The sequence below is a fragment of the Quercus robur genome, chromosome 10 (assembly GCF_932294415.1).
Source record: "Quercus robur chromosome 10, dhQueRobu3.1, whole genome shotgun sequence".
Lineage (NCBI taxonomy): Eukaryota > Viridiplantae > Streptophyta > Magnoliopsida > Fagales > Fagaceae > Quercus > Quercus robur.
Window position 1 is genome coordinate 41825083 of NC_065543.1, and position 22605 is coordinate 41847687.

At 34.2% G+C, this 22605-nt stretch overlaps 4 protein-coding genes and 1 long non-coding RNA gene across 11 annotated transcripts; 2 read left to right on the forward strand and 3 right to left on the reverse strand.

Moving 5' to 3' along the window:
• Window positions 1-396: 396 nt before the first annotated feature.
• Window positions 397-3045, reverse strand: LOC126701901 (OVARIAN TUMOR DOMAIN-containing deubiquitinating enzyme 5-like). 3 transcript variants are annotated; one of them, XM_050400344.1, is made up of 4 exons: window positions 2764-2817; window positions 2532-2626; window positions 1938-2051; window positions 397-1436 (listed from the first exon to the last, which is right to left on the reverse strand). In XM_050400344.1, the coding sequence occupies exons 3-4, from the start codon at window positions 2039-2041 to the stop codon at window positions 554-556; spliced, it is 987 nt and encodes a 328-aa protein (XP_050256301.1). In that variant the 5' UTR covers window positions 2042-2051; window positions 2532-2626; window positions 2764-2817; the 3' UTR covers window positions 397-553. The 3 variants fall into 3 exon arrangements, with proteins under 3 accessions (XP_050256301.1, XP_050256300.1, XP_050256299.1); XM_050400343.1 differs by lacking the exons at window positions 2532-2626; window positions 2764-2817 and adding an exon at window positions 2844-3045; XM_050400342.1 differs by lacking the exon at window positions 2532-2626 and having other exon boundaries at window positions 2764-3043.
• A 2926-nt stretch (window positions 3046-5971) lies between these two features.
• LOC126702093 (ycf20-like protein) lies at window positions 5972-8603 on the forward strand. Of its 5 annotated transcripts, none has more exons than XM_050400712.1 (3): window positions 5972-6168; window positions 6277-6461; window positions 7851-8603. In XM_050400712.1, exons 2-3 carry the CDS (start codon window positions 6340-6342, stop codon window positions 8287-8289), a joined length of 561 nt encoding a protein of 186 aa, XP_050256669.1. In that variant the 5' UTR covers window positions 5972-6168; window positions 6277-6339; the 3' UTR covers window positions 8290-8603. The 5 variants fall into 5 exon arrangements, with proteins under 5 accessions (XP_050256669.1, XP_050256671.1, XP_050256672.1 ...); XM_050400714.1 differs by having other exon boundaries at window positions 6280-6461; XM_050400715.1 differs by having other exon boundaries at window positions 6283-6461.
• A 1995-nt stretch (window positions 8604-10598) lies between these two features.
• Window positions 10599-11969, forward strand: LOC126702094 (uncharacterized). The gene is made up of 2 exons (XR_007647651.1): window positions 10599-11066; window positions 11626-11969. It is a non-coding gene; the product is annotated as an uncharacterized LOC126702094 (long non-coding RNA).
• A 2703-nt stretch (window positions 11970-14672) lies between these two features.
• On the reverse strand, window positions 14673-15175 carry LOC126704172 (metalloendoproteinase 1-like). Its single transcript, XM_050403197.1, has 2 exons — window positions 15086-15175; window positions 14673-14969 (listed from the first exon to the last, which is right to left on the reverse strand). Exons 1-2 carry the CDS (start codon window positions 15173-15175, stop codon window positions 14673-14675), a joined length of 387 nt encoding a protein of 128 aa, XP_050259154.1.
• Window positions 15176-19736: 4561 nt separating this feature from the next.
• Window positions 19737-20615, reverse strand: LOC126704173 (metalloendoproteinase 1-like). Its single transcript, XM_050403198.1, has one exon. It carries the CDS (start codon window positions 20613-20615, stop codon window positions 19737-19739), a length of 879 nt encoding a protein of 292 aa, XP_050259155.1.
• Between the last annotated feature and the right edge of the window lie 1990 nt (window positions 20616-22605).

The window sequence follows — 22605 nt, forward strand, 5'->3', positions numbered from 1 at the left end:
CAAATTTCCATGCTTTCGCAACCTTGGGTATATGTTAAAGTAGTATTAGAGACAGCAACGCAGGAATTAGCCAAGGAACCGAAAAAGAGACAGCAAAGAAGATATCTTTGAGTTGAACCAGGATTCACAATGTCACATAATCACATTCAACAAAGAAAACAACAAAGCTTCATGTGCATTTGAGTTTAATAGAAAGGTAATTCTGCCATCTGCAATAACACAGCGTTTGAGACAAATATTGAGGTAATTCTGCTGTCTGCAAAAACACAGCATTTGAGACAAATAGAGACATAATTCTGCTGTCTGCAATAACACAACAGGGGATTTTTGATTTTCCATCTTCAATTTGCCTTAATTTCATGAACAGAGGGTAATTCAATTTTAAGGAGTAACAAGTAAGAAATTCCAACCATATAAGTTCAATTAAATTTTCTGTAGTTTCACTCAAAAACAGCAATCCCATGAAAGCAAGGTCTTTGTGATCATATTGTCCTACAATTCAGTACCACTAATATTTCATCTAATTTTATACTCATAACTTTAAGGACACCTATTAGACTACAATGGGCACCACAGAATTATAGTGCTCACCGAGCCCAAAAGCATGCTTGTGATATGACAGCATGATACTTGAATTTGATGAACCATTCCCATCATTGGATTTGTACTCCTTTCCCATCTCTACATCAGGGAAGGACCCCGATAATATCATGATATGTTTTCTAAGGCAGTGAGTTAAAGCACCGAGCTCTAGTTGGCCTCCCCATGCTGCAGTTGACTCCACTTCTTTGCAGTAATTCTCAAATCTCTGTGTAACTGAATTATCAGAATCACCCTCTAACACATTCTCTGACAGGAAAAATGGGATAAAATCAGATACATGTTTCCTCATATAAGAAGCCACCATTTCTCGAAGCTCTTGGTATGTATAAGGAGATGAACCACCAGAGAGGAGGGCTAACTGATTCTCAACAGCTCGGTAGAGGCAGTGCCCATCTGGCTTAATTTCAGTAACAGTCAAACCAAGGGGTTCAAGCTTTCTTTCCAGTTTCTCATTTTCAATCATTTGATCACTTAAAATGTTGCTCTGCTCTTCTTGGATTCTTTGCTCTCTTGCTGCTTCTTCCTGAGCTCTTTTTTCTCGCCTCTTTGCACCCTTGCTGGGCTTTGAATCCTTTGATTGGTCAGGTTGACTGGTAACAGAAACCCCAGCTATGGCTTTCACCAAGGTGTCAATATTGCCTTTTCCATTTCCATCACTGCCACTATAGCCTAATGAAGCAAGTTCTTTGGCATGTTTTTCTTTAAGCTTAGCAGAAAGTTGAGAAACCTCTTCCTCCACGTGCTTCTTCTTAGCTTTCTGTTCAGCCTTGCTACCTTTGGCTGCTGCCTTTTTCAGCTCAATTTCCTTGTTCTGCAGCTGTGATATCTCTTTCCTGCACACAAATAATAGTCATTTCTCATTTGTGCAATAGCATGAGAATTTGAAAAGGCTAAAACACAGAAATACAACAATTCTGAGGGACAAGCCTCAATGGCTCAATCACACAAAAAGAATAATAAATAAGAAAAAGCACATTCCTTTCAACCACTAATTTGCAGAGCAGGGAACAGTTGAGGTATGCTATGATCAAATCCAGCACCAGTCAAACTGTTTTACTTTAAATCAGGACAGTGTCTCATATTATACACTGTGCTAATCAAAATTTAATTCTTTCTTCTCCACAATTTTTTAGAAAGGGGAACAAGACATTGTTAACACCACCTCTTTCAACAAGGCTATGTCTTCATATTAAACTACCACTTGTATGTTGGAAAACTAGGAATAAACCGGAAGCAGCCAGAAACCATCATTGTTGCAAAATAGTTAAAATCAAGAAATAAATGAAATGAAAAGTGGTAAAGTGATTACAAAAGATTTGTGATGAATAAATGACCTGTGCCTAGCAAGCATTTCATCACGAGTTTCCTTTTTCTTTTGTGACGCATTATCTGAAATTGCTTCAGACATTTTATCCTCTATTTCTGGAGTGTCCTCCATTCGAGCAACCCTGCAATCAAGGTAGACAATAATGCAGAGCACAGGGTGGAAACCTTCCAATACAAAATAACTAGCATTTTAGATCTTCTAAACCCACAATAAGCACCATGGGAAAAAGGGAGCGTCTGGTTTATCTGGGTTTTCAAAGTGTACCTTTTGGGATGCTAAAAGAGCAGATTTTGGGGACAACCCACAAGTTTATGAGACAAGACACAGATAAAATTATTGATGTGAATGATTTGACAATAAAGTAAGCATTTTGGTGAAGAAAAGCCAGTTGGGTTGTCCTATGTTTGAGTAATAGAGGCGTGTGGAACACAGGAAATCAAACAAAATTGAATTGAGCAATATTGGTACAAGTTGCTCACTAACTGTTCGACGAAATTACTCAGAGACGAAAATATCAAACAAGTCATTGATTCTAATCCAAAAGAAAACAAAGAAGCATGATATGCTAGTAGTTGTTAATAGGGAAGCAACTTGTTCATACCACAGAACCCACTTATCACATTTTGCTTTCTTGGTTTGCCCAAACAATGAAACACATAATAAAACTAACAGTCTAATACCCAAAATCTTTTGCGCCTGTAAGTTAAAAGAAAACTACAAAATATCAAAAACCCATGAAGCAAAATAACCCCCAATCGAACCCCAAACTTTACTAATACCCAAAATCTAAACCCTAAAACAAAAATCAAAACAGAAATATTTTAAAAACTTACCGTTAGGTAGATTGAGACTAGAGAGACTGAGATTTATTTAGAGAGTTTGAGAGTGAGAATGAACGAGAGAGAGACCTCACCTAGATCGGGTTCTTAAATATATCGGGTCAATCAGTGACCCAAAACCGATAGAAACCCGAATGAGTACCCGAAATCCGAACCGAACAGATTCAGACCCGCCCAAAACATGTCGGACCAGAGTACGTTCACATACCCAAGTCTTTCACAAAGACACCAAACAAGCCTTGTGATCCTAATTTTCTTCCGTCTACCCAATGACAATGTGTTAAGTCAAATTATGGGGTGGGACAATCAGTATATGACCACACATCATGAAGAAGAGGTTACTAAATTATTTTTTTTTTTTTGGTAAACGGTTACTAATTAGAATCTTCTTAGGGTCAAAACTTAAATAAATACTAGCTTAGCTTCAAAAAAAAATAAATAATAAATAAATACTAGTTTTTTTTTTTTTTTAGAGTTTCAATCTATGACGTTCGCTTCTAAATTTTTTTAAGAGAATTTCAACTTATGACGTCTGCTCTTGATGATAGTTCTTTACCATCAAACTAAGACATCGATCGATTTTTGGTGTAAACGGGAAATTGAATTTCAGATCTTTTATTCAACCATCAGAGATTTTACTAGCTAAGCTAATTGGAACCCACAACCCTTCCTATCTTTTGGTTTTCTAAGTATAACTTTAGGTATTTTTAAGATATATTATGGAACTCTTTTGAAATGAAAACGATGAAATTATTTGACCTTACATCTATCTGTATAAATTTCGAGTTTTTTTTTTTTAATGAAAATTTTGATGCGTCGTTAGGTGTGAATTTTGACATTGGATATTTTAATTTTTGTTCATATTTATTGAATATGCAAAGATCACATTTGGATTTAATTATTTTTTTTCAAGCGAAAATGTGATACATACAGGATCATTGATTGGGATTGTGATCATTGTCAATATGTAATGAACATCTGCATGATCTATCTAAATACATTATTTGTGTTAGAAAAATATTAAGGAGTGAATAAAAAATTGACTTTTAATGCGTCCACTTGAAGATGTTATTAATGTGGTGAAAAACCTTTACCACATAGAAAAGGAAAAAGATATTATGAGTTTATATGATCATGGGCCGGACATTGAGTTAGACTTTAGCATGTGTGGACTAGGCCCTCTTGCCCAAATAATAATATTTTATCATATTATTTTTTGAGTCCGGAAGTCTATCCACAACAATTATTATTGAACAGTGTGTAAGTTCACTAATGTATATATATTTGTAGTCTCTCATTCATAAAAATAAAAAAAAAAATAAAAAAATTGGAGAAACTTTTTCAGAGAGAAAATATTTTGTGCATTAGAGAAAGAGACGTAGTTTACAAGCACAGACCTTGTGTACTTCTTCTCTATAGTGTAGATCATTTTATCCTTGGAGACAGACGTCCGTGAGTCTCAAAGTACCACAGATTATGTGAAGGGGGAAATCTGCTTTAAGGAAATTATGTCAAACACAATACTTGATCTGTATCATTCATCATTTATGCATTTAGTCTGTGAGTTTTTAATTCTCTTGCAGATTACCACCGCACACCCTTGGCGCGATAGTCACTCCACAAGTGTAAGTGCTTGTGGGGTGTGGGGGGTAAGGGTTGTGGTTCAAGTTTTTAAAAAGGAGTTTCACACACATATATATTTAGATTAAATTAAAGTAAAATTTCTATCTTGCATTTAAAAAATAAAATAAAAATCTTGCAAATATCTTCTTATTAGGGCTGTCCACGAGTCGGTCTGGGTTAGGTTTGTGCCCAACCCGGAATCGACCCGCCGGAATCGGGTGAGAAAAAAATGCACCCGCCGCCGACCCGCCAGAGTAATCGGGTCGGACGGTTCAGACCATCAACAGGTGGCGGGCGGGTCGGTCGGAGTCATAGATCTGAGAAGACAGCGAGAAAACGGTGAAAAAACACAGATCTGGCGAATAAACGCAAATTCCAGCGATAGTTTTCTAGATTCTGGCGAGATTTCCCTTAGATTTGGCAAAAATCTCACCGGATTTGATGAGATTTCTCCAGATCCGGTCAAAATCTCACTGGATCTAAGGGAAATATCGCTGGAATCTGGGTTTCTTCGTCGAATTCTAGAAAATTATCGCCAGATTCTGGAAATTTTGGCCGGGATCTAGAATTTTTTGCCGGAATCTGGAAATCTTTCGGTCGGTTCGGGTTTTTCTGGTTTTAGAGGAGGAAAACCGAAACCGAAACCGACTCGTCGGAATTGGTTTCTGGTGGTGAAGACTCGCCACCGACCTGTCAGAGCAGTCAGGTCTGCCGGATTCAGGTCGGGTCTGGTCGGTTCTTCGGGTGGGTCGGGTTACCGGATCAATCTGGACAGCCCTACTTCTTATATATATATATGCAATATCTATTTATTGTTTTTGCCTTTCACTTTTTTTTGTGTGTGTGTGTGTGCGCGCGTGCGCTATTGCTTATAATTAGATTTGTATGTTGTTCATGTTTTCTTAATCACAAAAGTAAATTGTTGAAAAATATCTAATAGATGTTAGGTTTGAATGATTTGCAACAATGATCATATTCAAGATCTATCCAAATACATGGATAAATGGGTTTGGATGATTTGCAACATGTGAATTAGTGAGTGTATCATATTTAATTATGCATGACACTACTCAAGTGGTCTTTTTTTCTAAATTATATATTTTTCAGATTATTTTACTAAAAATATTTTGAAAGTATTCTCATTTGGAATTTGACTTTGTGGAAATCGAGTTTCAAGCACAACTCGATTTTACAGAATTCAAGTTCAAATCAACTTTTGTTAATGTGGCATTACTCATTAGTCCCATTAACATCTTTTAGGTTTTTTCAAATCTTTAGCTATGGTAGGTATCAGTCACTCTTGAGCCATTTAGGATGCATTTGGTAGAGTTGTTAAATAACTCATTTTCATTTTTTAATCAACATTACATACATTTTCACACACATTTTCACTCATATATATTTCAAAAAACTACAAACAGTATTACTCAAATTCTTCTACTAAACAGGCCCTTAACTGTTATTTTTTGTACAGTTTATTGAAATTTCAGTCTTTTATTAAATAATAATAATAATAATAATAATAATAGAAAAGTGAAACTCACCGTTTGTGTCACCAAAACGAGGATTTAACTTAATAATAAGCAGAAACGGTGCCGTTTCCATCTCCTCAGATGAGAGTCCTCATCCTCAATCCACTCGCCATTGAAGCTCATACACAGTCATTACAGTACACTCCTCCCAAGCCGTGTCCGACCCACATCTTTTTACCCCACACCCGAGTCGTGTCGACACGGACACCGTGTCAGAACCCAGCAACACATACATAGGACATAGGTAACAATCTCTCTCTCTCTTGGTTGGATTGTGTAATTTAGTTTCTTTGATCGAAGAAGAAGAAGACATGTGGACTAATGATTGTTGTTGTTGTTGTTGTTGTTGTAGTAGTAGTAGTTTGTAGAGAGAGCATATCTTCATATATCATATATCATATATCATATATCATATATGGCATGTCGAATAGGAGGACCAACAATACTCCTACAACAACCATGTTTGTCACCAACACAGACTGAATGCTCTGAAAGACCACCGAGTTTTAGTGGCAAAGTTTCGAAGATTTCCTTAAAGTTCGTACCTTTTCCCACTTGTTGTTCTTTCAATTTGCTTTTCATTTCTTCTCGTTGTTGAAATTGCAAAAAGTAATGTTGATGTGCAATACCCATTTGACTTATGTGGAGGAAGCAATGCCCAAAGTCTTGAATTCTGGGCTACTTTGTGAGAAAGTTGTGTTGTTGCAAATAAAGCTTTGAAATTTGAAGCAAAAACTGTTGGGGTCATTAGAGAGTATGAATTAGTTGATTGGTTTCTCAAATGTATGAAGACTTTTGTGCTATTCTTGTCATTTTTCTTTTCTGTCATGGATACCTAAGGATGCTTTTAGCTTGTTTATGAATTTGTTTTCTTGCTTTGTTGTTTTTCAACTTACAAATATCAGATGTATTTTTCTGGTTTTCAGTGAATCTATTATTACTCAGCAGTTTATTATCATTAAAACCCTTTCAATACTCTTGAACTGCGATGAGTTCCATTGTTTTCATGCGGGGACTAATGCTGAGTCTTTAATTTGAGGCTGCATTATGAGGAATTCTTGTTGTTGCTACTAAAGCGATGATTGGTGATATGACATGATTTAGGATGTGTTTGGATACCGCTTATTTTGCTAAAAACTGAAAAATTATTGTTGAAAACAATAAATTTTTTTTGGATTACTGTTTACTCTCCCAAACATGGTACATTTGCCTTAATGCACTGTTCATGTCTCATGAACAGTACAAGAGCGCTGGTCCAAAAAACAAAACACAGATGCAGGGAGAATAATTTCTATCCAAACGCATGCTTAATGGGTATTTAAAGCAAAATATGTTTGGGACTTGGACTGAGTTCAGTCAGTTTTGGGATTTTCATTTACATGTCACTAGAGAATATGGATCACTTGATTGGTTTGTCAAATGTATGGAAACTGCAGTGTACTGTGTAGGTTGGAAAGTTTTCAAAATTGCCAAACTGGATTTTTCAATGCCCTTGGAGGATCTTTTGTACTTCTCTCTTCCTTTGTTTTAAAAAAAAAAGAAAAAATCAATAATATTGATTTATGTTTCTAATTGATGAGCTTTTTCTCCTTTATGTATGAATGATTTGGTTGTTTCTTTTGGAGTTGTGTGTCCATCACTCCATTGAAAAACAAAATATGGTGATTTTGTATCCACGTGACGTTCAAACGCTTCCTAAATTATATTTAAGTGATGTAAATTTTTTTTATTAGTAAGTTACACAGCACCCAGTGGGTCTTCCATTCATCTTATGGGAGGAAAAAGTGTAATTTGAGTTAGAGTGGATTGGCTTAAGTGTTGAAAGTTTCTTAGCCTTTGTTTAGATTGTATTCTTCTCTTTTTGGAGTCTTGCTATCATATTGAGGCCTTGTGAACATGACATTGGTTTTCATTACCTTGATTCAGTTTTCAGACAAGAGGACATGGATGGAAAATAGCTTTTGCATTGGACACAGGTGGGATTCCTGATAATGGCGGGCAAGAAAGCCTCAATGGCAATGGCCCCGATCTTGGCCGTACTAGGTTGGGCAGAATAGTGAGTGCAGGTGGTAGACAGCTATTGGAGAAGCTGAACTCGGCTAGAAAGAATTTCCCCATGAAGATTTTTCTGCTTCTTTTGGGTTTCTACACAGCAAACGCGCTGGCAACAATCCTTGGCCAAACTGGGGATTGGGATGTACTGGTTGCAGGTGTAGTTGTTGCTGCCATTGAGGGGATTGGTATGCTTATGTACAAAAAACCTCTATCTACTGGGAGATTGCGGTCTTTCATTGTGATGATGAATTACTGGAAAGCTGGAGTTTGCTTGGGTCTATTTGTGGATGCTTTTAAATTGGGTAGCTGAAGATGCTTTCCCCCACCCTCCCCCCAAGTTTTGAGTACTTATAAAACTTAAAAAATCTTGTCTTTTTCTAAGGTCTTATAAGACGGAGAGTTTGGTTCATTTATTTGCTGTTGTAACCATGAGTCCCATTCTTAGGTTGCTTGCATTAGGTGTACTTGTATCACAACCCTTCTCCAATGTAATTTTTCAGTTTTCACATATATATCTCTATGTACATTTATGATCCTTTTTTTCCCTCTCTATTTTACATGGAATTTTTAATGTTGTACACCTTAGATTAAATAATAGAAGCTATAACAGATTTTGGGGAATGATTCTCATACTCTGTGAATGGGTGCTTCTCACTTTTGATTTATCTATGGAAATAAATAGTCAATATATATGCCAGAGTGGTTTTGGAAGACTATAGATAAAGAGGTTTCATGGTACTGACATGAACATAACTATTAGATTATAATGAGCTGCTATTTTTGAGAGATCTTCTCATGCAGTTGGCCTAAGTTTTGATAGAATTTCAAATCTTTTGTGATGCTTTAGTCTCAGTAGTCATGAGCATGAATATGTTCTGCTAAACAGGCTGAGACAGACCCAGCAACAAATACATAGGTACCAATGGCTTTTTTACTTATTTATTCATAAATTTATGTTTTGGGTTGGATCGTGGAATTATTTTCTTTGATTGAAGACATGTTGACTAAAGATTTTTGTGTTTCTGTGATTGTCCTTTGTAGAGAGCATAATGGCATGTCGGAAGTTTGGGCTTCACCAGAACTTACTCATTCATGCATATAACTCCATATATAGGCTTTGCGGTAATTTGAAGTAACTCATGGCATAGCTGGGTATGACTTGTACAACAACCTTTATCAGGATCTCTCTACAAGCCTAACGAAGCAAGCTCTCCTTCGATCCTCATATTTTCCTTCATATGTATTCTTTGATATCTGAAAAATGCCTTTCGTCTTGATAGTCCAATTAGGGAGGGTAATCCAAGTTATTTTTCATGCTGATTGATCTGCGGGACTCCTTGCTTCTTGCATGTTTATACTGAAGAAAAGAGTTGCCTTCTCACAATTGATCTTTTGCCCCAAAGCTTCATCAAAGTTTTTTAATATTTGCATGAAAGGAAGAAGTGAAAATTCATTGGATATATTGGAAGACCCTTTGTGTCTCAAAGAAGCACGGAGGAATGGGGTTAAGAGATCTTAATGTTTTCACTTGGCCCTATTGGCAAAGCAGGGTTAGAGACTCATGCAAAACACCTGCTCTATTTCTATTGGGGTGCTCAAGGAAAAGTATTGTTCCTATTGTTCTTTCATGGAAGCACAATTTCACCAAAACAGGATCATACGTGTGGAAAAATATTTTAAAGGGAATATCTCTTATCTACTTAGGTATGTGATGGAGATTGGAAGTGGAGAAAGTCTGAGCAAATGGTGAGACAAGTGGCTACCAATACCTATGATGTATAGAGTGGTATGAGGAAGCAAAAGTGAGTGAATTGATTGACATGAAAACTAAGCTATGGAAATAGAGATTGATAGATGAGGTTTTTATTCTGGATGAAGCTGAATTTTTTAAAATCATACACTGTTAGGATAGCAGCAGATATATTGGTATGGATAGGAAATCCAAAGGGACTGTTTATCACGGGGAGTGCCTACCATTTATGGATGGAGGCGTGCAAGCCAATGCACCAGAAAGTTCAAACGGAGAATATGACAAGAAAGCTATGGAATAGAATATGGCAAATGACGATGCCAAACGGAGTTAAAATTTTTGCATGGAGGGCAAGCAAAGGCATACTTCCAGCAAAGATTTTGTTAGTAAAACAGGTCCTGCATGAGGCAAACTGTGAAGTATGCCACTGACAGTGAAGAAAATACTATTCATGCTTTGTGGAGTTGTGATTATGTGAAGCAAGTGTGGGATTCAAGCACAATTAACAGAGATGAAAATGGCCTTTAACATCACCAGATGTTTACAGTACTAGCATGAGACATTATTAAACAGTTGAAAGACAAAGAAGTGGAGGTTTTCCCCACCACTGCCTGGAGGCTATGGAAGCATATATAGAAATGAGGTCAGAGTGGGGGGACAAAAAAAGCCAAGAATTATAGCAATCACAGCAGATGATGTAGTACAGGAATTCATTCATCAGAACATGGAAACCCACAGAGAAGTACATGCACCTCTGTAGGATTGAAGTCAATGGAGAATACATTCAAGTAATTTACTTATGAAGATAGTATTGTCATAAGCAAACTGGAATTACAGTCACGGAGTAGTGCAATCTAGATAAGGTATAAATACTTTTAGAATTACTGCTAATATCGATGTACCGTTGGGGATCCCAAGGTATAATTGGTTCTACTATGCTTTTTAAGACACATCTGAAAGAGTAGATCAATACAAAATCCTTATCTCACTTTGGGTATTATTCTGTATATTCTACCAATTGTAATATGTTATGTGTGTGTGTATATATATATATATATATATATATATTTTTTTTTTTATGAACAACTTTGGATACTTTATAAGGGAAGAAAAATTAATAAATAGCAAACTATATTGGTGGAAGACAGAGTGAAACACCTAAAATGAGGCGGAGGAATTTTATTAGTATTGTTAACACTACTTATAGTGTAATTCGCTTGAATTTTGCAAGGTTATTTTTATTGATGAGCCCAGCATTGGATTGGATCCAATTTCCAGGTGTAATTTATGGAGTGTGGTTAAGCGTGTAAAGCAAGACCGAACAATCATTCTCACCAGTAAGCTCTCTCTCTCTCTATATATATATATTTGTTTTTTTGTTTTTTGTCTTTGCATTACCAAACAGTAGCTAAATGCATTGTCATAAAATAGAGAGAAAATTTTCCATAATGCACCATTTAATCTAGAATTATGGGTTCCTTTATTCCCATCACTGTTTTTGTTTGTGTAAAAATGGTTGAGCTCATGACAAAATTCCTAAATGAAATTGAATTTAATGTTCATCACATAATAGTAAATCTCATTAATTAAATGCATGGTGGGGCTCATAATTCATGTGAGATGAGAGTTTACATACACATTTATAATACTCCTAACGTATTCTATAATTTTCTTAGTTCTAGTGTAGTGGGTACAATTCCTCATAGTAACTTGTTTCTATAGGCTTTATATGCTATCTTAAGTTCTTAACCTATCTGTTCTCAACTTCCTTGTAGCATATTATAGTTCTAGCCTTATGTTATGGGTTTGATTCTTCCCTTGGTCTTGTTTAATAACAGTAAAGTAACATTTATTTTTCCCATCAATTTACTGGTAAAGCTTGTTGTCATGTTCCAGGCCATTCCACAGAAGAGGTAGAGACCTTGTGTGATCGCGTAGGGATTCTCATTAGTGGAAGTTTGCAGTGCATTGGGAATTCTAAGGAGGTGGTGCACTATTTTAATGAAAGCCTGGACAATAACCTGCGCATCACTCGTGATACATGCTCAAAAGACTTGTTTGAAATGTATAGAGCTTTAAATCTCCTTTAGTTTCTAATACATTGATTAGAGCTTTTTAAGAATTTTAAAATCTTTATTTTTTTTCCTATTATGGTTTGGAACAAAAAGTACATAAACATTATTGTTTTTAATTAAAATAGTAAAAATGCTGACAACATAAAATTGTTAATTTTTTAAGTAGGACTTTTTTTTTTTTTTTTTTCCTTTAGAAATAGGGAAAATGAAATAAAGTGATGCAAAATCAGTCCAAATGAAATAAGCTTATTATGCTTCTTTCAAATTTGCAAACAATAAAATTTTCTAATTGTGAGGAACAATTAAACCTACTCAAGTGTTTGCAAAAATACAAATAACTACAAGAGAGAAAGTTACACAAATAAGGAGATATAAGCTATGTTTTAAAAATTGGATCAGACTGGCCTTCGATTAAACCTACTCAAGTGTTTACAAAAATACTAATAACTACAAGAGAGAAAGTTACGCAAATAAGGAGATATAAGCTATGTTTTAAAAATCGGACCGGATTGGTCGGTCCGACATATTGAACCGAGAATCCGAGGCCAGTCTGATTCGGAAAAAAGGCCTAAAACAAGTGAAAATCGGTCAACAATTGGAAAAAACTGGGTTGAACCAGGAATTTTGAAAAAACGATTCAGCTCTCAGTTCAGTTTTTAAAACCATGGATATAAGTAATCAAATTAAAGAGGTTCTATCTTAACAATGGCCTCGGCAGAAGGAGTACTCATTTTGCCTGGGAGGTTGGTACATGTGATGTGGTGTTTGAAGGTGATTCCAACATAGTCTCAAATGCGGTATTGGGTTACGTAACTCCACCAGTAACTATTGCTAATGTTATTGAGGGGATCCAGCAACCGATGGAGGTGTTTAGAGTGGCAAGTAGGGACGGAGCTAGGACTTGTAGTTAAGGGAGAGGGGGGGGGGGACTTTGTAGCAGGTTATTTGTAGTGGCTTAGCCACCAAGGGTTTTTTTTTTTTTTTTTTTTTTTTTTTTGTTTGTTTGTTTGTTTGTTTGTGACTTAGATGCATGTTGTTGGGTAAGGACTATTATTTTGTTTGAAATTTTTTAAAGGTCGAGTTTTTTGTTTTAGGTAAAATTGGTTGATTAGACTTAATTTTTTTTTAGTTTCACTATTGGTAATTTTTGTTGTTAAGTTAATTTTTTTTTTTGGCTTGTATATTTTGTTTTAAATTTTAAATTTATAGATTTTTTATGGTCTTTGAAAAGAAGAAAATGCTAGAGCTACAATTTTTATTATTATAAATTACTGACGTGATGAGTGGTTATTGATAAGTAAAAAAAGTGATTTAAGTAGTGGGCCTAGATGCGAACCAATAAGAATTTGTTATCTCAGGAGTTTGTAAAAATATTGTAGAAAAATTTATGACTATAACATCACTCTTAAAATAATTAATGATACTATTAAGGGGGCAAATTTTAATTTTATAGAACAAAATTGCTAAAATTAATATCTAGTATATATTTTAATATTAAAAAAAAAAAAATTGGGGGCCATTGCCCCCCAAATCAAAGGCTACTTCCGTCCCTAGTGGCAAGAGTGTCACATTTGAAGCGTTAAGGAAACCAACTAGCTCATACCGTAGCCCAGTTTGTCAAGGGTATTGATAATTTTGTAACTTGGATAGAGGAAACCCCGTATATGAGTACACCACGGGATATTTAGGTGGTGGTCCATTAGTTTGGGTTGCAATGTAAACCATAAGGTTCAAGATTCAAGCCACCACCACACTGTTGGTCTATGGAGTTTTTAGGGGCACTGGGATATCACTTCATAATTTTTTTTTTTTTTTTTTAAATTGTAATCTATAATAGCTCACTATAAAACTTTCTACCGAACTCTATGGTGGTTCGAACTAGGGATGGCCATATCCAATGGGTAATGGGTACCCTACCTGACCTTACCAAAATTTCTGAGTATTACCTAGTAGGTTATGGATAAAGTTAATCGAGTCAAGTTTAGGTATTACCCGAATCTGATTCGTTAAATTAGAAAGAAAAAAAAAAAAGCCTTGTACAAGCACAATTATGATGTTATATGTAGTTAAAAAAGATATTTATTAAGGTGACTCCACCACTAAAGTCAGGAGCAACAAACAATAACAAGGAGTGGAATTAATATAAAAAGGGGAGGTTCTATCCAAAAAAAAAAAAAAAAAAAAAAATATATATATATATATATAAATAAAGGGGAGGGAGGGGAGGGGGGGGGGGGGAATTCCATGAACGTGAAATCTCTAATGGCTGACTTGATTAAAAATAGTGAATTGTTCAAGGTTTTTTTTTTTTTTTTTTCATTGCATTATGAACAAGTCAGTTAATACCACTGCACATCCTTGATGCGATCGTTACTTCACAAATATAAGTGCTTGTGTGGTGTAGGCGGTAAGGACAGGTTTTAAGTCTCTAGGAGGGAACTTCACACACATATACACTTAGATTAGGTTAAAGTAGAATTATGAACAAGTCAGTTAATACCACCGCACATCCTTGATGCGATCGTTACTTCACAAATATAAGTGCTTGTGTGGTGTAGGCGGTAAGGACCAGGTTTTAAGTCTCTAGGAGGGAACTTCACACACATATACACTTAGATTAGGTTAAAGTAGAATTTTATTTTGAATAATTAAAAAAAAAAAAAAGTTAATGACAAAAAAATTATTCTAAAAAAAAAACCAAAAAGCAAAAAATTATTAAATAAACGTTAGCCATGTTACCAATATAGACTATTTACTATCAATTGATTCTCATAGCATTATGACCATTAAAATGATTTTCAACTAAATAGCATACTATGATTACTGGAATATAAAATTGAACAGAAAAAAGGGATAGAGATTTCCCATTCATGTTTTGCGAGCCGGGGCATACAAAGCTGCTATCCCATCAATATCATCATCGCTCAGTTTTCCTTTTGCCATTCCACGATTCATAAAAGGATACATAATAGCATCTACATTTGTACTATGTTGAAGTCCAAGAATGTGCCCAATTTCGTGTGTAGCCACCGATACCAAGTCATGTTGATCACCATTTGGGTTATCAATGCTCCAGTTTTCATCGGCATCAAAGTGCATTTTTCCTATAGTTGGTGGAGCAGCATAAGCTAAAACACTGCCAGGCATGCCAACCCCTATAATATCCTATCACAATTAATGTCAGATTTGGAACCTTGTGGTGCCTCTTCAAATGTAAATTCTGTCCATTGGAACCATTCTAGGAAACCCTTCTGCACTGCAGGTCTTAACTTTTCTTGTACCTCCGGCGTGACACTTGAGTCAAAGGTATAGTTGAGATAGTTCTTATTCCATTTTGGCTTTCCATCAAAAAATGCATAATTCGGACTCATGTTGTCATCAGTTTCTCCACACGGTGGAGTCTATCATATTATCGAGAGTGCTAGAGTCGAGCCTCCCCGTAACGTTGAGATGAAAATTCTTTTGAAAAGATTTTATTGCGCGTTCCAAATGTTCATCGAACTCATCCTTGTCTTTTACACTAGCATGATCATTGCTTAAACCAATGCTATGGTTTAACTTTAAGTAGCTGAATGCACTGAGATAGTGATTGATCATTTGATCTCATTCAGTCCTTTTACTGAGATAGTGTTTCTTCACGTCAGGTTTGACTTATCTCCGGTACTTTTTTAACTGGACATGTCCTTTAGTTTTAAATATACAATGACAAGTTTAGTTGTTGTTGCTCACAATATTATCAACCCGGACTTTCCATCAGATTGGCTTACTCACAATATTATCTGTAATGTTCGTAGTTTAGTTGTTGCTTTTGATTTTGTCAAGTTTTGTTGGGTACGGAGAATATGCAACTCGGCAGCGCATGTAGCTGCCAAGTTTGCGCTGAATTCTGATTTTGAGTTTTGTTTTAATAAAGGAAATCTCCCTCCCTCGTTAGAGGCTGTTTGTAGGGATGATTCCGTTGCTTGTATTCCTGTTTTACTCTAATAGAAGTACTGTTTACCAAAAAAAATATACAATGACAAGTGGTAGTTTTAATATCCATTTTTTGTTTAGTTAATGGATAATGTGATAGTTTCCCATTAAAACAAAAAAAAATTCCAGTTAAAAAAGTATTTGAGGTAAGCCAAATCCATTCACATCATAATCCAAATTTGAAATTAATGGAAGGGATCAAATTTGAAATTACATATCACACGGCTGCAATTATTACTTCCATATTTGTTGAATTATACTTTTAAAAAAAAAAAAAACACTTAATAAAATAGCAATATTTGAAAATATTTTGGGAAATAAAGTTTTTTTTTTTTTGAATCTTTGAGTATTGACTATTGACCTTGTCTGATGAAGGAACAAGATGCATGTGTTTTTGACGGGTAGGCGTATTCTAACCCGACCCGCCTTGCTTACGCATGTATTTCAAATTCGTCTCCTCCCATTACCATCTCCAAATCTAACCTGAAAATAGACATGTGTGGAGATTTTAATGCTTGTATGAGCAAAATAAATTTTTGTTTTTAATTTGCTTAAATATCCGTGTGGACTTTAATGCCACGTAGAAAGTTACAATTTGTGTGCATTTGGAATCATTGCATCTATAGGTGGTAGGTACTAATTTGCCATGCATGTATCACATTTATCTCCTCTTTTTACATGTATTTTTTTTTTTTTTTTTTTGAGAAAACTATTTTCCATGTATTAAGGCGTTTTAATTGCATCCTTAAATTTCTCCTAATATTATTTAGAGCTTAATGTGAGGCCCCTTAAATAAGGTAAAAAATTACTCATAAAGGGAATGGAAATACACACATTCATAAAAATGAAGGTTTTGTTTAGATAGTTACAATATATTTGAACTCTTTCAGTCTTTCTCTCAAATACTTTTTGCATAAGAAAGTACCAAATGCCTAAATATTTGGAAAGGTGCCAATTACGTAAATATTTCTACTCACTTGGCTTGAATAGAGGTCTTTAAAGGATGTTTAAATCCCCAAATCCTTTTGAGGTCTTTACAGGATGCTTGAATAGAGGTCTTTTGGTAATTTTTAGCCATGGATTTCATGTGGGGTAGTGAAGCTGGTTTGGCTTGATGTTGATTTTTAATTTTAAGGATATTTTGCCTAATGATGTTGATTTTAGAAGATCATGCCAGTAAGCAATATTTAATAATGGTGAATCTATAATTAAAGAATAACATTAATATGTTATGGCCACAAAAATTTCATAACAAATCTGATGTAGCAGGCTATTATTGGTGAGTAAAAAATGATATTAGTAGTGGGTCAAGACTAAAACTGATAACAACTTATTATCTTAAATTTGCTATTAAATTATTATGAAAATATTGTTGACGTAGTATTTAAGGATGGCCAAAATTTGCTAGCAATGGGTACCCACCCGATCCCCAACTTGATGGGTGTGGGTTTTACCCAACTAGATAAGGAAATTTGGGGTACTGGGCATTGAGAATTCAAGTACCCAAATTTGATGGATATGGTATAGTCACCCGACACAGCCCAACCCGTATTATTATTACTATTATTAATATTTTTTTGGTTGCAATTCCGCTACAATTAAGCCTCTCTTTAATTATTAGTATTCTTTTGCTATTACTTTACTGTTACCCGTATTATTATTATTTTTTGGGTTGCAATTCCACTACAATTAAGCCTCTCTTTAATTATTAGTATTCTTTTGCTATTACTTTACTGTTACCATAGAATTCTTTGCTAATTGTCTAATAATTTTGGTTTTGGAAGCTTGAAACTTGGTAACTTTTTAGTCTCTCTCTCTCTCTCTCTCTCTCTCTCTCTCTCTCTCTCTCTCTCTCTCTCTCTCTCTCTCTCTCTCTCTCTCTCTCTCTCTCTCTCTCTCTCTCTCTCTCTCTCTCTCTCTCTCTCTCTCTCAACTGTTAGAATATCCACTATTGCTCAGGGAAGCAAACAAACTTGTTAATGTGAACTTTGAGAAAAAGTTCTAATGTCAATCTAATGTATTATTGAGTTGATGTTTAAAAAAAAAATATTGTTGGGATTATAATACTCTTTCCGTCTCAATTTGTTTGTCATATTTCAAAAACCCAACTTTTTATTTGTTATGTTTCAAAAATCTAACTTTTTAAGGAAATATCATTTATTGTTTTATCTGTTGTATAAAAAGATATAAGTTTCCAAAATTATCCTCCTTAATTTTTTTAAAGAGAAATACCCTCATTAATTTAAATTGTATAAAAAGAATGACATTGACTTTTTAAATAAAGTAAATGGTAAGATAGAAATTATATTTATTAATTTTAGAAAGATGTTTTATTTTAGGACATCCCAAAATGGAATAGAGAACTAACAATATGGGACGGAGGGAGTATAATTATTACTAAAAGTGATCTTACCTTTTTGGTAACAAATTCGGTTAGGGATTTTGTCTTTTTTTTTTTTTTTAAACAAACAAGGGTTTCTAGTCATTTTTGCATGGTTTTTAGACCTAGACGTTGAAAGAGCCATAGAAGGGAGATGTTTAAGGTTTTTAAGGTCGGACCAAGATTCAATTGAGGTCGAACCATGATGATGTCAAAATTAATTTAATATTAGTTAAAATACAAATAAATTTATTAAATGTGCAAAAAAATGGAAATTTTCCCTAAAAAAATATAGGTGAAAACACTATTTTGGACCTTATATTTTAGGATTACAGTCAATTTGGTCTTTGTTATTTTCAACTTGCAACTTGCAATCAATCTGGTTCCTACCGTAAACTCACTATAAAAAAATGTCTACGTGGAATACATTGCACAATTGACACACTTGAGCTGATGTGACTAATATTTTTTTTAAAAAAAATCAATTACTATTTTAAAAACCCAAGTCAGCATTTGAATTAAAAAATTTAATTTCTCAATTTTAGAGGAAAAATAAAAAGAATTAAAAAAATGGAACACTCTTAACCGTGGAAGTTTGATCACTTTAGATCTACTGTAGAATTTGTATTTTGATCATTTGGATCTATTTATCTCTAGAACTATTTAGAGGTTGAGCTCAAGCACAACCGTAACAGCTTGGTCTAATCCGCATAAGGTTCGCCTCAAGCACGTCAAATCCACCACTACCATTTAAGAAATGATATCTTGGTCTTGGTTACTCAAATATAACAGAGGGACATCAATATAATCATAAACTTTTAAGAGTGTATATTTCATAATTATATCGTCTCGAATATTTTAAAGTCAAATTATCAAAATCTATATTTTTAGAATAATCATTTCATTGTTTCCTTATTTATAACCAACAACATTGATAATAAAATACAAAATTAGTAATTTCCCAAAAGAGATATAGTTTATAATAATGATAATAACTATCAATAACATTTTAGAGTAAAAGAACATCCAAAAAAAAAAACTATTTATTTTCTCATAAAAATTAATTCTATATATATATATATATAAATTTTACACATGATCATGTGTCTTCTCTACCATTCACTACTCTTGTATTATCTATTGTCCTCTTAGTCTAATATTATGAAGCCCAAACAAAATAGATCTTTGCAATACTTGTACTCCGCAGTCCGCATGCAAATCATTATTAAAAAAACTCAATGACATGGTAAAAATAAATAAATAAATTATTTAGAAAATCCCCCATACCATCATAATGAAATGGTTATAACTAAAGGCAAACATTAATAAATTATTATTTTTTATAGAAGAGATACGCTGAATTTTATAAAATTAGGCAATATTGGCCAAAAGTACATCATGAAGTTGTGGAAGAACATCTTCCGTCCACACCGAATAACCACTAACATGTCTCGCAATCATTATATATTAGATTATGTAATATATACATAATTGATAATACAATAGCTCTTATTTTAAACCATACTTGTAATAAAAGGCAAATATTCTTTCTCGTGGTACCCCTTTTCCCGTTCAACCTTTTAAGGTGTGCCATACAAAGCAAGCACGCCATCAATATCATCATGGCTCAATTCTCTTTTTGTCATTCCAAAATTCAGAAAAGGGTACATAATTGCATTTACATCTGTACTATGTTGGAGTCCAAGAATGTGTCCAATTTCGTGTGTGGCCACCGATACCATGTCAATTTGATCACCATTTGGTTTATCAGTGCTCCAGTTCTCATCAGCATCAAAGTGCATTTTTCCCATAGTTGGTGGAAAAGAATGAGCTAAAACCTTACCAGGTCCATCAAATGCTTGGTAATCTCCATGCCAACCCTTATAATATCCTATCATAATGTCAGATTTGGAACCTTGTCGTGCCTCTGCAAATGTAAATTGTGTCCATTTGAGCCATTCTTCGAAACCCTGTTGCACTGCAGGTCTTAACTTTTCCAGTACCTCTGGCGTGACACTTGAATCAAAGGTATAGGTGAGATAGTTCTTATCCCATTTTGGCTTTCCATTGAAAAATGCATAATTCGGACTCATGTTGTCATCATCAGTTACTCCACACCTTGGAGTCATCATTTCATTCAGGGTGCTAGAGTCGAGCCTCCCCGTGACATTAAGATTAAAATTCTTCTGGAAAGATTTTATTGCTAGTTCCAAATGTTCATCGAACTCATCCTTGTCTTTTACACTAGCATGATCATATTTGCTCAAACCAATGCTGTGGTTTAACTTTAAGTAGCCGAATGTACTGAGATAGTGTTTGATCTCATGCAGTCCTTTCACTGTTTGGCCCTTGTGAGATACCTCAAGATGTTGGAGGGACTTGAAAGAGTGTCCTCTAATAGGCTGTATTACGAGAAGGAGAAGTGTAATTGACAAAAAAAGAGAGAGATTTGTAGCCATGGCTATAGAATACTAGTTTTGTCCAAGAAACACGCGCATATAAACCTTTTACCTCTACGTGAATAAAGTGAAACAAAATGAATGCTATATATATGCTTGTAATCTTAGTTCCATGGTATTTAATGTTGAAAATATTTATAGGAAATTCTGAAATAATGCAAGGACGTATCTTTATGGGATAATATTCCAAAAAAATGCAAAGACGTACGTATCATATATGTGCATGTTTATTATCATGCTGAAAATTTGAAATTAATGGAGGGGATCAAATCTGAAATTACATATCACACTGCTGCAATTATTACTTCCATATTTGTTGAATTATACTTAAAAAAAAAAAAAAAAACCCCTTAATAAAATAGCAATATTTGAAAATTATTTTGGGAAATAAAGTTTTTATTTGAATCTTTGAGTATTGACCTTGTCTGATGAAGAAACAAGATGCATGTGTTTTTGACAGTAGGCATGTATTCTTACCCGACCCGCCTTGCATGCGCATGTATTTCAAATCCGTCTCTTCCCATTACCATCCCCAAATCTAACTTGAAAATAGACGTGTGGAGATTTTAATGCTTGCATGAGCAAAATAAATTTTTGCTTTTAATTTGCTTAAATATCCATGTGGATCGACTTTAATGCTGCTTAGAAAGTCACAATTTGTGTGCATTTGGAATCATTGCATCTATAGGTGGTAGGTACTAATTTGCCATGCATGTATCACATTTATCTCCTCTTTTTACATGTATTTTTTTTTTTTTTGAGAAAACTATTTTCCATTTATTAAGGTGTTTTAATTGCATCCTTAAATTTCTCCTAATAATTATTTAGAGCTTAATGTGAAGCCCCTTAAATAAGGTAAAAATTTACTCTTAAAGGGAATGGAAATACACACATTTATAAAAATGAAGGTTTTATTTAGATAGTTACAATATATTTGAACTCTTTTAGTCTTTCCCTCTTAAACCCTCAAATGCTTTTTTGCACGAGAAAGTACCAATTGCCTAAATATTTGGAAAGGTGCCAATTACGTAAATATTTCTACTCACTTGGCTTGAATAGAGGTCTTTAAAGGATGTTTAAAATCCCCAAATCCTTTAGAGGTCTTTACATGATGCTTGAATAGAGGTCTTTTGGTAATTTTTAGCCATGGATTTCATGTGGGGTAGTGAAGCTGGTTTGGCTTGATGTTGATTTTTTATTTTAAGGATATTTTGCTTAATGATGTTGATTTTAGAAGATCATGCCAGTAAGCAATATTTAATAATGGTGAACCTATAATTAAAGAATAACATTAATATCATTCTCAAAAAAGAAAAAATAAAAAAAGAAGTATAACGTTAATATGTTATGGCCTCAAAAATTTCATAACAAATCTGATGTAGCAAGTTATTATTGGTGAGTAAAAGAATGATATTAGTAGTGGGTCAAGATTAAAACCAATAACAACTTGTTATCTTAAATTTGCTATTAAATTATTGTGAAAAACATAGTTTACGTAGTATTTAGGGATGGCCAAAATCCGCTTGCAATGGGTACCCACCTGACCTAACTCGATGGGTGTGGGTTTTACCCAACTAGATAAGGAAATTCGGGGTATTGGACATTGAGAATTTAGGTACCCAAATTTGATGGATATGGTACGGTCACCCAACACAACCCAACCCGTATTATTATTATTACTATTATTAATATTTTTTGGGTTGCAATTCCACTACAATTAAGCCTCTCTTTAATTATTACTCCCTCCATCACAATTTGTTTGTTCTGTTTGAAAACTCAAACTTTTTAAGGGAATATCATTTATTGTCTTGTCTACCTTATAAAAATGTATAAATTTACAAAACTACCATTTAATAAATTTATCAGCTTTTAAAAAAAAGAGTTATTCTTAATGAGGTAACTAAAAAGGTGCCCCAATTAAATTGATTTAAAAAAAAAAAAAATATTAGTTAGTTTTCTTTTCAAATAGTTTTGAAAATAAAGTAGGAGT

Excerpts from the sequence above, each read along its gene's own strand:
- LOC126701901 (XM_050400343.1), bottom strand. The coding sequence starts at position 2,041 with ATGGAGGACACTCCAGAAATAGAGGATAAAATGTCTGAAGCAATTTCA. Across the intron at positions 1,437-1,937 it reads GAAATGCTTGCTAGGCACAG|GAAAGAGATATCACAGCTGC; the intron begins GTCATTTATTCA and ends ATTTGTGTGCAG.
- LOC126704172 (XM_050403197.1), bottom strand. The coding sequence starts at position 15,175 with ATGAGTCCGAATTATGCATTTTTTGATGGAAAGCCAAAATGGAATAAG. Across the intron at positions 14,970-15,085 it reads ACTCAAGTGTCACGCCGGAG|GATATTATAGGGGTTGGCAT; the intron begins GTACAAGAAAAG and ends TAATTGTGATAG.
- LOC126702093 (XM_050400713.1), top strand. The coding sequence starts at position 6,340 with ATGGCATGTCGAATAGGAGGACCAACAATACTCCTACAACAACCATGT. Across the intron at positions 6,462-7,850 it reads GTTTCGAAGATTTCCTTAAA|TTTTCAGACAAGAGGACATG; the intron begins GTTCGTACCTTT and ends ACCTTGATTCAG.
- LOC126704173 (XM_050403198.1), bottom strand. The coding sequence starts at position 20,615 with ATGGCTACAAATCTCTCTCTTTTTTTGTCAATTACACTTCTCCTTCTC.